General features: G+C 39.8%; 2 protein-coding genes across 6 annotated transcripts in view; both read left to right on the top strand.

Moving 5' to 3' along the window:
• The window catches only part of nlrc5 (NLR family, CARD domain containing 5), a 33,127-nt gene extending 26,591 nt beyond the window's left edge, over positions 1 to 6,536 (top strand). For all 4 annotated transcript variants that reach the window (XM_044193814.1, XM_044193812.1, XM_044193815.1 and 1 more), the window contains 9 exons: positions 728 to 826; positions 948 to 1,031; positions 2,337 to 2,420; positions 2,833 to 2,916; positions 3,017 to 3,100; positions 3,223 to 3,300; positions 3,646 to 3,729; positions 4,078 to 4,161; positions 4,407 to 6,536. In XM_044193814.1, the coding sequence (XP_044049749.1) occupies positions 728 to 826; positions 948 to 1,031; positions 2,337 to 2,420; positions 2,833 to 2,916; positions 3,017 to 3,100; positions 3,223 to 3,300; positions 3,646 to 3,729; positions 4,078 to 4,161; positions 4,407 to 4,488 (763 nt within the window). In that variant the 3' untranslated portion in view covers positions 4,489 to 6,536. The remainder of the gene's footprint in view (positions 1 to 727; positions 827 to 947; positions 1,032 to 2,336; positions 2,421 to 2,832; positions 2,917 to 3,016; positions 3,101 to 3,222; positions 3,301 to 3,645; positions 3,730 to 4,077; positions 4,162 to 4,406) is intronic.
• A 1,467-nt stretch (positions 6,537 to 8,003) lies between these two features.
• Positions 8,004 to 14,385, top strand: part of cpne2 (copine II) — a 51,130-nt gene continuing 44,748 nt past the window's right edge. Inside the window, exons 1-2 of one of the 2 annotated variants that reach the window (XM_044194067.1) lie at positions 8,004 to 8,287; positions 11,301 to 11,501. In XM_044194067.1, the coding sequence (XP_044050002.1) occupies positions 11,325 to 11,501 (177 nt within the window). In that variant the 5' untranslated portion in view covers positions 8,004 to 8,287; positions 11,301 to 11,324. The remainder of the gene's footprint in view (positions 8,288 to 11,300; positions 11,502 to 14,385) is intronic. The other variant, XM_044194066.1, reaches the window with a different exon arrangement.

The following is a 14,385-nucleotide window of genomic DNA, read 5'->3' as shown; positions in this document are numbered from 1 at the left end:
CATTTTTGCAAAAATGTATTCATAATCCAAAATCTGACCTTTTCAAGTGATTTTGAAGGCTAATCAAGTACAATGTGGCATGTACATTCTCATTGTGTAGTCGTAAGTATTTATTTAATATATGGAGCTGAGCCTGCAAAGCTGTTTCAGGCAGATGTCTTCGCATTTACTGCTACAGACACTCTTTACTCACACATATACATCGCCACTCTAATAATCCGGCCTATTTATGATCTCATGTATTTGCTGACACTGTCGCTGCCAAAAGTGCTGCTTCACTGCTCACATTGCAGCCACTGCCGCTGCAGCGTGTCATGCCAGCATGTCATCGGCTCCACATGAAGCTCATCATAAAATGAGTAGGGCCCCCCCACCCCCACCCCCACCCCCCAGGGAGAAATGTATCATTCCCTGTTCTCTCATAGTGCTAAGCTGTAAAGTGTTGCTCACTGATGAGCTGTGAGGTCAGACGGCAAATGTCAATGCTGTTTATACATTATATAAATACACATCATATTTACATGGCGTGGACATAAATCCTCACGAGATGTCGTGAGATTAGTATTTTAACATTTAACTTTTTTTTGCCGTGACACTGATCTATAGGATATCCACTCCTAGCTTGGATCCAATATAATTACATTTTCAGGGTCAGATTGCTTGGTTGAACAGTAAATTTAACCCTTTGTTTGTTCAATGTGTGTGTGTGTGTGTGTGTGCGCGCCAGGCTAAATGAGATTGCCACAGAAATGGGACCATCAGGAGCAAACAGTGTGCTAGATCTCCTCGCTGCTATGGACGGACTCACACGACTGGAGGAGATAGAGTGAGTTTTTCAACCATACATAAAGTATGCTGCACATAAACAAATGTGATTAACATCATTTTAGTCTGTCATTAAAGAATCATCAGTGATGTTGGAGGCGTTCTTTCTGTTGCCGATTCAGGTTGGGGGGCTGGAGGATGGCTGATAGAGGAGTAGAGCAGCTGACCAGACTCCTTCCTGTCTGGACGGAGCTCAGGAGGATCAGGTAGGCAGGAAGGTCCCAAAAAAAGAGTAGATGAACCCTATGATAGGCACTTAAAGTACTGCCTGGTCTTTTATCAACAGATTATTATTAATGTGTCACGTTTCAAAAACATTTGGATACCCATGTTGTCTGTCTTGTATGTCTCTGTGCATGTTCTGATTTTATTTATTCAAATTATTTCAAATATGTAAAATATTGTGTATTGTTTGCTTGATTATCTTTGATGTGAAACCCCAAATACCTGCATTCTCAAGCCATTCTGACCCGGTTATGTGCTCTCTCTTTATTTTATGCATATATATACAGTGGTGTGAAAAAGTGTTTGCCCCCTTCCTGATTTCTTATTTTTTTTGCATGTTTGTCACACTTAAATTCAGATTTAAGATTTCAGATCATCAAACAAATTTAAATATTAGTCAAAGATAACACAAGTATACACAAAATGCAGTGTGTTATCTTTGACTCATCAAACAAATTTAAATATTAATTTGTTATGATCTTTTGATGATCTGAAACATTTAAGTGTGACAAACATGCAAAAAAATAAGAAATCAGGAAGGGGGCAAACACTTTTTCACATCACTGTGAAATATACATCATTCCGGTTATTATAAACCTGCAGATCATTATTTTACAGTTCTTGTTCAGCAGAGCCTTGGTTTAGTTGTAGAAAGAGTTTCTTGGATCACGTGAGCATGGATCTTACACTTTGCTTTGTGTCTGGTGTGAGCTATTCATGCAGAAGTTGTCTACTAGAGATACGACATGATAAACGTAATGTATTGTAAAACCAATCAATTTCCCTTTCCTTTTCTAAACGTTTTAACTGATAAAATAATCTACTGCTTTGGCTAAACTCAAGAGTACAGTTAAGCTGTGCCTAAAGATCACAGGCTTGCCCACTTCTTGATTGTACTTGTGTGAAGTGACAGTCACTCAAAACATGTCGGATGTTTATTGGCCGGCATTTATTGGTCTGTCATCACCTTCTTTATGGGGACCAGCTGTTTCCATTTGGCAGCAGGTTCTCCCTTTGTGTGTGGGACTGACAGCCACAAAGTCTTTTGACTCAGGAGTGTGGCCTTCATTAGGTGATGATATATTTATGCAAATTGCTTCATGGCTCCTGATAAAGTCACTATGTGTAGAATTTAAACATTTCTGACTTTAGCGCCACCCAGTGGTAGTTTCAAAAAAGACACTGTGGCAGACGGCTATGCATGCTGCCTCAGACTACTTATTGAAAAACGGCTTACATTTAATGTTGTGTATGTGTGTGTGTGTGTGTGTGTGTCCATCTTCCAGTCTATCAAAGAACCTTATCAGCGACCAATCAGGAGACAAGCTAGTGGAGGCTTTGAGCAGCTGTAGTCACCTGGAGGAGCTCAAGTAAGGACATGAAGGCCTTTTTTTAAATGCGGCTCATTCCTGTAAATGCTGTTTTGGAAGATCAGTGAAACACCTTGTAAGAGGTGACGTGTAAAATTCTGTCATGTATTCCTTCACATTTGCACTGCTTGTACGCATGGCTAAAGAAGCTATATAACATTCAAGGGAAAAGGGGACTGTAGGACTTCAAATCTCCCATTGTCAGTGTCCAAGTGCCACACCTCATGCACTGTCATCGCATCAGAAACAAAAGATAGAAAGTTAAAGTTACAAAGATAGAAGTACAAGAAATACAGCTGTATTTTGTAATATTTATTACTGTAATTTTTTGTATCGTGTGTATTTTGGTTAAAGGGAAGAATACAAATGAAAAATATTTTCTTTTCGCATATTTATATGTGCTGTCTTCCAGCCTGTCTAGTAACAGTCTGGGCGATCTCACTGCTGCCAGAATGGCCCTTGTTCTACCATCACTGACACACATCACTGTGTTGGAGTGAGTCAAACACACGTTCAAATTTCTCATTGACATGTATTACATTTGTCAGACTTGTCCGAAGGTTTATGTTCCTTATGCACGTGTGTATCTTTTCTAGTATTTCAGAAAACCATATTGGATATGAAGGGTCAGTGAGTCTGTCCAAAGCAATAATGTGCATGAAGAACCTCACCAAGATTCGGTAAGATTCCTCAGCTGTTTACTACTATTACTGTTTAATCACAACCCTGATGGGTGGCTGGATTTACTGATTATTACTTTAATATGAAATAACATGTTTCTTTTTCTTGTATGGTCTTTCAGTCTGACATCTGTTGGGACTTCAGAGCTGTGTGCTGTAGCTGCCAGTCTGGCCCACTGTCCCCTCATACAGGATGTGGGGTATGATTAAAAATGATCATATAACACATTGTCAGTAAATGATGATTAAAACAAATATTACAGTCACCTGGGGGCCGTTAGTCAAGATCTAAGATGCTCTGTTAAACCATCCACCTGCTTTCATAACTGCCTGTGGTCACGACGACTTGTGAAGGCACTTGGTCACTGTCTGGTGTAACAGAGCCCAAAAGCAGCTTTAAGCCACCTACATGCCATCAGCTCATATGGGACATAAACGTGATTGCTTTTGATTTCTAAGATGAGGTTTGTCATCCCTGATCTAAATGTTAAGAGGGATTGTTTGTTTCGAAAATACTACACGACTGTGTCTCTCTCTGTCTCTAGTCTGGGGTGGAACAACTGTGGTGATGAAGTGGCAGTCAAGTTGGCCAGAGTTATGCCTCTCTGTCAGAAGCTGACCAGCATAGAGTGAGTTTGTGAACACACACACACACACACATACTCACCAGTGTTAGTTATTTTCATTTTTTATTTATTGATGTAATTATAGTAAGATTTCGTTGTTTTTTTTTATTTTAGGAATCAGTTTAAGATTCATGCCTATAGCTTCACCATTTTCTTCATCTTTATTCATTCTGGTTAGTTTGGGAATCAAAGTAAATTTTTGTCCACTTTGTTTAGGTTTTGTCTTTACTGCAATCAATAAAATGTGTTCCTGTAGGTTTAGATTTAGCTGAAATTGAGTTCCTCCTTTAGCTGACTTACATGTCCCCTCACACTTAAAACGGTATGTATGTACGTGTTTCTTTCCCCCAGCCTGGAGTCAAACACTGTGAGTGTTTTTGGAGCCGAGGCCCTGGTTAGAGCCTTACAGTTGTGTCCTGCTCTGCAGCTCATCAGGTACACTTGCTGTCACAGTGTCTCTCAGACAAGGTTTGGCTCATACAGGCACCTGCAGAGTTTGTTCATCACCTGCACTATCTGCCGATAGCATATTGAACACTTACTGCTGTGTCGCTTTTTTGACTACAGTTTATAATGTCTTGTTAATGCCTGTTGTATATTTCAAGAGAGCTATATTTGGATTTAAAAAAACATATTGAAAACATTGAGAATATTAAATTGTCCACCGGTGTGTTTTTCAGGCTGTGGAGGAACCAAGTCCCTTCCAATGACGCCCAGAGGCTCAGTCTGAGGGACAAGAGGCTGAATTTCTCATCCACCTAATGTGATCTGTATTGTCGGATGGTGGCCGTGAGAAGCTACATTCCGGCTCATCAGAATCTGCAGAGGTGAATCCCTGCTACAGTACGGTAGTGCTCCAGCCATACATGGAGATGATTTGTTTCCCTACAGTATGACCATCAGAAAAGCATGAGGAATGATTTTACTGCAAATAATTAAGCTCTCCATATAACATTCTGTGCTTAAAAAACCCTTTATCAGTTGTGTGTCCGATGACTGCAGCACCTGGTGTCTCTAATAATATGGAAAGACCACTGTGTGGTCTGCTGTGGGAGAGAACTAATTTAGATACATATGTATGTGTATATATTTATAAAAGAGTCTTGATTTTTATTATTATTATCTTAAGAGCTGTTCGAGGGAACAACGTTAAGTACAGTTGTACAGTTGAATGTCTAGTTTTGAGAGTATTTGAATGTATGACTATGCACTTATTGGCCTCTAGTTTCACCATGGTAAACTGGCGTAATCAGCTGACAGTGTGGTGGTGTTCCTTCACTCTTGACGGTGAGACAACATTCCTTTTTTGAACGTCCACCCTGGGTGTGGCGACTCTGACGTGGGTGTGTTACGAAGTGTTGAGCTGTAACTAGTGTATCACTGGTGACAGACAACTGGCAGAAACATCTCTTCTCTGTTATGTGTAGAGCCTCTGGAGGACACACAGACGGCCGTCCTTATGATATTACACTGATACTATATAGGAAAAATGTCATAAACTGTTCAGTTAACTACAACAGAGTGTATAAATACAATACTGAGGACAGAGAGGTATGTTACTTTGGGAATATTAAAAATGATCTTACAGCAACTAATTTAATCACTAAAATAAAATTGTGAGTCAGTAAACATAAAGGTCCCAGTAGGGATATTATATGAATATTATACAGGGTTTAAAATGATAAAATAATAATTAATATAGCACTTGTTAACAGTGTTTCCAAGCACCTTACTGCTTGCTTCTAACCGAACATATAAAATGTACACTAATTTGTATGCGCATGGAAATGAATTTGGTTAAATATGCCAATTAAAAAAAACAAAATACTAATTTGAGGTTGTATGAGACACATTTCCTTATTTTTAAGATGATAAATTGCGTGTTTCTAGTGAGAGCTGTAGGTTAAGATGATTTATCTGTCTGGAGGCTGATGGATTTTGATGGTGAACTGAAATTTTACAGATCTCAAAGTTCTGTAAACCTGTGATGAGGTTAATGATATCACTACCTGAGACAGCTACCAGAGGGACAACCCACAAAGTCCAGTCTTGTCACTGCCGGCTTTGCACATGATGTCACTGCTCTTTCCGCCAACTCACACCGCCGTGAACCTAGAGGCCATGATGTAAAGGATTCCTTGGTTTCCAATACGTTTTCCTGTAAACAATAACTATATGTATGTAGACTCTGATAACAGAGTCACTTTGCACTATAATGTGTTTATAGTAATTAGAGGCCACATAAGTGAAAACACAATAAATCAATAACTTACAGTAATGAAGAGCTGAGAGCTCTTATGCTCATTTAAGGTTGTGGTCTCTATCCAATTTGCGTATTTATTTCTGCTGTTATTTTCGCAAGAAATCATCAGGTTTTAAAAAAAATAAGTTATTTATTTAGCGTTGTCAGTTTTTTTTACATGAGTAAATTATAGATGATGATAATTAGAATTGTGTATATTTCATGGTGGAAAAGGTAGAAAATCACACACTGACAATTACAGATTGGAGTCTCACCACTGTCATCTCTATAGTTTCTTCCTGTGCTGGTAATGTTACTGAAACTAATGCAAAGTATTTCCTTTCCTGTTCCTTTATGTATAGTTGTCTAGCTTTTCCAGTTCATTCAGTTTCATTATACATTGGATTTTAATTAGCACAGATATGTCCTGTGGTGGTTTTGCTTTTTAAAGTTTGTTTTCAGGCTGAGGTTTGAGTTCTCACATGTCAAATTGTCTCTGTTCTTGATATTCATTCATTCTGACTTGCACTGAGATGTCGATTGAGAATAAAAAAAAAGACTACCTTGAGTCTTTGTTTACACAATTAGTTTATCACTCTTTCACAACAACATTTCCACAGAGAATATTTGCAATATCAGTATAGTAGTGATGAGTAGTAGTGGAATAAAGTCACATACACACACAATCTGCACCTCAAAATCTACTGAAACTGTTTAATATACAGCATTTTACTCAGCTTTGTTTTTGATTCATGTCCACCATCCACAGTCAAAGTGTAACACTTCCCATGTTTGTGTGTTGCACATCGTGTTTACAGAGTTGATTATTAATTGTTACAGATTTCGCTGTTTATTTAGTCAAGATGACATGTCAGTATAACCTCTAGTTTCTGAAGAAGATAAGTCAGCTTTTTTTCCCCACACCTTGCACAAAGCGTGTTTTGTAACCCAGTCGTTTTTCATTCTGACTACTGCCAACAAGAGCAGCTGAAATGACAGCTGTGCCCGTCAGTAGTGAACGTTGGCCAAACACACTCACAGGACTCTCATTCTTTTGGCACTCTCTTGTGGTTAAGACTGGTGGTACTGAATCTGAGGCTCTATTAATACTGTTGTTCTTATCGTTGTCATTAGACAATAGTTCATTAGCACATCCATCAGTACTATGAAGTTGTTTTCCTCATGTCCATATGATTGATGACTGTGTGTTGTGCAAACATGTAACTTAAGTACATCTACTCAAATACTGTGCAGTTTTGAGGTACTTATACTCTACTTGAGTATTTCCACTTTCTACTTCCATTCCACTACATTTCCGCAGGAAATATTGCACTTTTTATTCCACTACATTTATTTGACAGCCATAGTTACTAGTTATTTTTAGGTCAAGATTTTACATACGTGTGATCAGTTTTTAATCCATTGCTATTGATAAAACTGCCCAACAGTATATAAAAGAGCATCACCTCCACCAGCTCCACCAACATGAAACATGAGCGGTTACCACCAGTAATGATAATCCAATAATATAATATGTTATATTACAACACTAAGTGGGGTCATTCTGGTGCACAATGAGTAGCCTACTTTTGCTTTTGTTACTTTAAGTACATTTTGATGTTAATACTACTATTTTTATTTAAATATCTTAATACTTCTTCCACCACTGGTAATGTAACTGCAATATGTTGTAAAGTGAACAAACTTGGGTCGTGATACCTGTATTAACCACAAGAGAGTGCCATGGGAACAACACATTTTCTGTATTAGATTTTAGAAAACTATATTAAAAACAACAGGCTACATATTCTAAATTACAGGCTGTAATTTAGAATATGCTTGGCATTGAAAAAAAACATAAGATACAACAGTCACACAAACTATGCGTCTCTGAGTGTCAAAGTCTACCAGTGGTACAGAAACAATATCTGACTGTACTTTAAAAAATTGAAACACTTCAGACGGAAGCGCTTTGCGTCAGCTTGACAGTGACGCTTTTATTTTGTAAGTAAACTCGCAGTACTTCCGGTCCTAAGCTAGTCCCGGTAGCTTGATTCAGCTCCGTCCTTCAGTGGCGCTGGGCAGCGGGAACACAGTCCAGGTGGCTACGAGGATGATTTACGCTCACACACTGTTGCGCCTGTCAGGATACTCGGGATAAAAATGGCAACAGCAACTTCAGTTTTCACTCTTTGGTAAAAAAACAAAAAACAAAAACAACAACAACACCAAATAGCTTTCTCCTCACTGTGCGCAGCATCCTAATTAAATAAATTGTCAACTGAAAAGCGGCGAAGAAGTTGGACGTCATTTACTAAGGTGAGTGTGACATCAGTTTTCACATTTTTTTTCCTCTTTGATATTCATTTGTAGAGATTTAACAGTTAGCTGCTGTGTGCTGTTTGCTGTTAGAAGGATACTGAGGGGCTGCTAAAACACGCTCATTTGTCAAAATTACACTACAGCCATAACGTGCGGTCATTGTGCTGGTTAGAGAGCTTAAATACGCAAAAAGGAAAGATGTTGGGAGGATGTGGCATTTTGGTGAACTGGCACCCTTGCATGCAAGGTGTTCACCAAAGGAACCACACATAAGAGCGTTTGCGTGTGCGTGTGTGAAAGAGAGAGTCTTTTTGATGTCACGATTTCATGTTCAATTGAAATGCACAAATCTCTTAAGGATTACTGTTTACAGTCTGCACTTCATTTTCTGTTCGTTACTTTGGCACGAATTTGGCGGACAGGACTTGTCATTAGACTTAATGAATGCGTGCAGAGCTCACTCTGCTGTTAACAAGTATGAAACAGCTTCCATGCTGGTTTTGCTCGTCAGTCAGTCACACTTAATCTGCCCTCCCTGTCCGCGTGCCGAGAGGTGTGGATGTGCTGGGTGTGAACGTCTTCAGCAGGTTCAGTACAGCCGGAGATCTGGACAATGCTGCTGTAGTTTGCCTGGGTTTTTCCTGCTGCACAGTCCGCGCATACCTGGAATCCACTCAAACATTCAGTATAGTGCTGCTCCACTTTCCTGCACGCGAAGTGCAAATGGTCTTCATGGCACCCTAAAAGGGAAGTGATATAGTTTTAATAGCAGGTCCAGGGTGTCAATCATTTCCAGCGGAGATGGTGCAGTAAAAGCAGGTCATGGCATCAGCAGCTTTCATTGGAACACATTAAAAAGATATCTGACCTGTTACCCTGTTGGGTAACATCCCTGTTTGTGTTTCTATCTGATGCAGAAAGAAAAATAGCACAGACCACTTGAGCAGTAGAAATATAGTTTTTCTCTCCTGATATCAGCTCTGATAATCATTCTTGACAATTCCAGGCAAATTTCACTTTTACTTTAACACCTGCCCTAGTGCATTGTAACATCATGTATCAATAGTGTAAGTAGTGTCTGTTAATGGTGGGTGCTAACAGACATTTTGTGTCTTTAATTTTTATGAGCACATCTTATTTCATCCATTGATCAGCCATGAACGATGAATGAATGAGTAAAAGTATTTCAGCCAATCACCACGAGTAAATGAATGAAAATATTACACTGGTATTTTCAGTACATCACCACTACCAGTGTGACATCACAGGAGCAGGAGCGGCAGGAGCATGCTGGTTATGACACATTAGTATCTTAGCAACAGGCAGCATCCTTTTAGCTTGCCCGCTCTAAGAACATAACCACCTTTATGGACACAAGGTGCTTTGCTGTATTTTTGTCCTTAAAGCCTCTAGGAAATGTTAACAACATGTAGTTTTACCGTGCTCAAAAGATATATGTTTCAAGATATGTGTGTGTGTGTTTTCTCTTTATGTCTTTTTTACCACTCCTTGCCTGAGGCTTCCCCATGTTGGAGGTTCTGCGAGGTTCTCAGGGAATTGTGTGTGTGTGATCTTTGTAATGTTTAAAACTGAATGTCATTGGGGTTTCCAGAGGGCAGCCATGACCTACGCTTGGGTCATCCTGCATGGCCAAGGCCTCACATTCTGCGTGTGTGTTTACGCCTGTGTAATTCTTCCTCAGTGGGTATTCCTAGTTAAACGGTATGATTAGACTAATTAATCTGAAGTCTTTAGGGCTGTAAAACCACAGGTGACATTTTGTTAAGTACTTACTTGTGTCCCTTTTTTTTGTTTTACATATATTATACTTAAAACAGTAAATGTTGAAATGTAACTCACATTCAAGACATTTCAAACTAATCTTTTGCAACATTATTTTGTGATAATCTACCTCTGTAAACCACTGATTTCTGTAGGGAAATGCACACTCTGCCTGGCAACAGATACGGACACTCAGGGTGTTGCTACTGTAGCATCTTATTTTCTCTCTGCAGCGGTGTTTCCAGTAATTTATGATTTTGTCGGCTGTAATGTGTTTGTTTATTCATTGTTCATTATATCAGGGGTTGGCAGATACTTTGGGCTGATGTTGACCTGTTATTAAGGAGACCCCTCCCTGACCAAAACATTTTGTGATATTTTTGTGCAGTTTATCATGGCAAAATTTCTTTGTCATTTTACAACACAGCTTGTAGCCCCCTTCATGCTACACACACAGAACATCTATACAAATAATATATATAAATTAGAATGGAATAAAACTTTTTAAAAAATTAAAACAATATATACAGTTACTTATATACATACAGCATTTTATACCTGTACTGTACACGTATACACACAGGAAGTATGTACAGTATGTACAATATCAGTGTAATATGAGTGACAACAAGAAAGACTTGACTTGGTTATAGTGGGAATGAGGGTAGTGCAATGTGCAAAACCAAGATAACAGAAAGTTTTCATTTATTTACAACAGAGAAAGTATCTATACAAATGTATTGGTACTATTTTTTTTTGTGAACATTTTAAAGCCTTAATTATAGACAGTACAGAAGTGAGGGAGAGAGAGATGATCCACTCCTGTATGTTGGTAAATGTGGAGATGGTATTTTGGTAATGAACTGTTTTTAATGATTGTAGGTCTTGCTCTGTGCTACCATGTTTCTGTGTTTGTACTGTGTTTTAGTTTTGTGGTTTTTAGCCATGCTAGCGGCATGGTTGTATGGATGGCAATGTCTATTGGTCCGTCCACTACTTTGGGCGTTAACAAAACTCTATCTTTCCCTCTGGGGAGTTTTGGCTACACTCTAGTTTCAGCCACCAGTACTAAGAAGTAGTCCAAATGTTCAAAATGTGTAACTTTACTGTTTTAAGATTTCAAGGGTCAGCCATGGTCAGCCAAGAAACAGCCAGCGTGGGATGGTGTGTGGGCGTGTATGAAACTAAAGTTTATTCTACTTATTTCTCTGTGTTTTCTTTCCTCCAGGGTGATTAGTTGTGACCTCAGACCATGGCCTACACTCTAGGCTCGACCACTGAGGGCCAGACACGCAGAGTCGCACCTCAGCACTGCGTCACCCGGGTGGAGCTGTCCGTCACCGCAGCCAACCTGCTGGACCGAGATGTAGCCTCCAAGTCGGACCCGTTCTGTGTTCTCTTCCATGAAGTGGATGGAAACTGGGTGGAGGTAAGGATGGAGGGATGATGGCATAGGAGAAAACCATGACAGATGGAGAGAAAGGTGGAGGAGGAGATACTAGAGAAAGGGACAGGAGGGAAGAAGAGGCATGTTTTGTCTTTATAAAACAGGTGGACAGTGGAGAGAAATCAGCGGGGGGTGAAAATGGCAGACTGAGGAGAAATGGCTGAACAGAGAGATAATATATTAGTGTTCAGATCATAAGGAGTCAAACCCATTTCTGGTGCTTCTCCATGCTGTGTATTTCAACTGCAGGGGGGTGGAGAGAAGAGGATAAAACGGAGGCAGGAATATAAAGAAGACTGAAGGGAGGATGGAAAATTTGAATAAGTGTTCGAAGTGCTTTCAAGGTCACGTCCACCATGCTGGCTCTTACAGCAAAGGAAAGACCAGAGGATTTTGTTTGTTGTCTCTGTTACTTTGCAGACAGTATATGTTGTGAGCCAGATCCAAACTCATGATGTCTTGACCATCTGGCATGAGCCCCAGCGTGCTTAGCCCAGTAGGATGTTGCGACATTTGTGAGTGTTCTTCCAACGTTGATTTGGCTTTGTAGACTTAGTTTAGGCACTATTAGGGCTTCCAAGTTAATAACATAAGTTTCCCCAATAGGCCTTTTCCCTACATTTATGTTTTACTACAGCCTACTGTCATTACTGATGACATTGAAATTAGAGGCAGAAAATCAGCCACAATTCTTTAAAAAAAAAAACAAATCTAAGGGATCCATATCAACATTGTTTATTTATATTATTATGTGTATATGTCTTATAAACTATCAGCCATTTTTAAAATTCAAATATCGACGTCAGCCTCATACAGTTTTCTGTCCACAAGAAAGTAATGATTTCCCCAAGAATCAAGGCTTTGTTAATGAACAAAAGTAAAAAAGCTTTTATTACTGTGGTGTTATTATTGTGGCGACCTAAATCTTTGCTTTAAACATACAGTATTATCAACTTAGTTTCTGGGCAGCACGGTGTCTCACTGGCTATAACTGACTCAAAGCAAGAAGGTGCTGTGTTCAAATTTGCTGGCTAGCTGCTAGCTGGGACCTCTCTGTGTGGCGTTTGGATGTTCTCTTTTGAACCTCTGGGATCTGTTGTGACTAACAGTGTGTCAACACTTAGCTCACCAGGTACAGCAGTTCACCAACTAGCCCTGCTAGTAATGCAAGGCAAGGCTTGGCAAGTTTATTTGTGTAGCACATTTCAACAACAAGGTAATTCAAAGTTCTTTAGATAAAACATAAAAGTAGTCACTACGTCACCTAGCTTCCAGCCCCACCTATATCGCATGGACGATTGGACAATGGACAACTTTGTAGTGTGACCGTCACTTTAGACCTGTGATAGACTTACAACCTATCAAGGGTGTATCCCACCTTTTGCCCAGTGTGTGCGGGGACAGGTTCCAGTTCCTGACAACCTGTACAGGATAAGCTGGAATAGAGGGAGACGATCAGGATTTGTTTAGTACTAAAATGAATGAGTGCAATCAGAATTAGAATCAGAATTGATTATATTTAAATGATACTTGACTATAGATTTTATACATAGAGCCTTTCAGTGGTCCTGCGTCAATCAGCGGATAAGAGTCCAGGCACATTGTACTTTTTGTTCTGTTTCTTGTTTGGGGAGCTTTCTGCCTTTAATTCTATGAATTCTGTCAATATGTGATGTGAATGTATGATGTACAGTATTTCCATGGTGTAGAAGAAGAAAAACATGAGCGCTAAGTTGAAGATGCTCAAGAGGAACATGGTGATGAAGTTTTGGTGTGTGTAGGCTGCTGCTTCAAGGCTTTTTTGTAGCGAACAGCTAGTCAACAGGGCAAGCTGGCTTTTGTGTATGTTTGTGTGTGTGTCTGCCTGTGTGTGTGTGTAGGCGAGTGCCTCGGGTTGGAGCTAGCTCTCGGTCAGCAGGGCATGTGGCTCCAATGTGAAATTGCCAACGGTTACTATGGCAACGGGAAGGGAAACAAAAGCTTAGTGCTCCTGGAGTGAGGGAACGATGGAGGAGGCAAAATGAGGCCCAAACCTTTTCTATGATATTATCTATAGCTAGTTGTTTCTCTCACACCCCGGCTTTCTCACTTTCTCTGATCCCCTCCTGTTACAGTAGCTTTGTTTTCTCTCTCCTCTGATTGTCTTTCTGATTTCTGTCCCCAGCCCTCCCCTCTCTGTCTCTCTCCGTCTCACTGTCTGTCTATCTGTCTGTCTTGTGAGATAGAGGTGTGAGAAGCAGCTGGGTCCGTCAGGGGGAAAGAGAGAGGGAGAGGGTAAGATTGTAAGAGCGAGGAGGTGTGAGAGAGGGAGATGAGAAACGGGTGGAGGGAAAGAGAGGGTGAGGGGAAAATTATCAAGAATAAGAGAAAGCGAGGACTGAGAAGGAGAAGAGGAGAGGTGAGAACGTGAACGAGCGACAGATAGAAAAAGAAGTGAGACTGAACAAGGGGGGGGGGGGCATGATGGAAAAATACGATAGTAGCTAAAACTATCGTCACCAGAAAACCGTTTGTCTCATTTGTTAGATTACTTTTCGGTTTAGTGATTTAACAAATCAATTCAAATATCCACATAAAGGTGATTGGATGATTAAAGCTGCTCTAATCAATATTTTCATATTAACAGTGGATCAAGTCACTATGTGTAATGTGAAAGGTTACGCTCATAGTGACAAACCAACTGATAATTATCACTCAACTCTGCAGTTCCCCTCAGCTCTAGGGTGCATTTTAGCATCTTTCAGCTCATTGCTTTGGTTTTACGGCTCGCAACTTTACTGTTTTGGTTCACTCTCACTGATCTCATCAACGTAATTTTCAGTAGCGGCAAGCAGCTGTTTTCAGTGAAAAAATTACATGATAAATC

This window comes from Siniperca chuatsi, linkage group LG4, assembly GCF_020085105.1.
Source record: "Siniperca chuatsi isolate FFG_IHB_CAS linkage group LG4, ASM2008510v1, whole genome shotgun sequence".
Classification (NCBI taxonomy): Eukaryota; Metazoa; Chordata; class Actinopteri; order Centrarchiformes; family Sinipercidae; genus Siniperca; species Siniperca chuatsi.
Note: the sequence above shows the minus strand (reverse complement) of the source record. Positions and strands in the feature narration are given on the sequence as shown.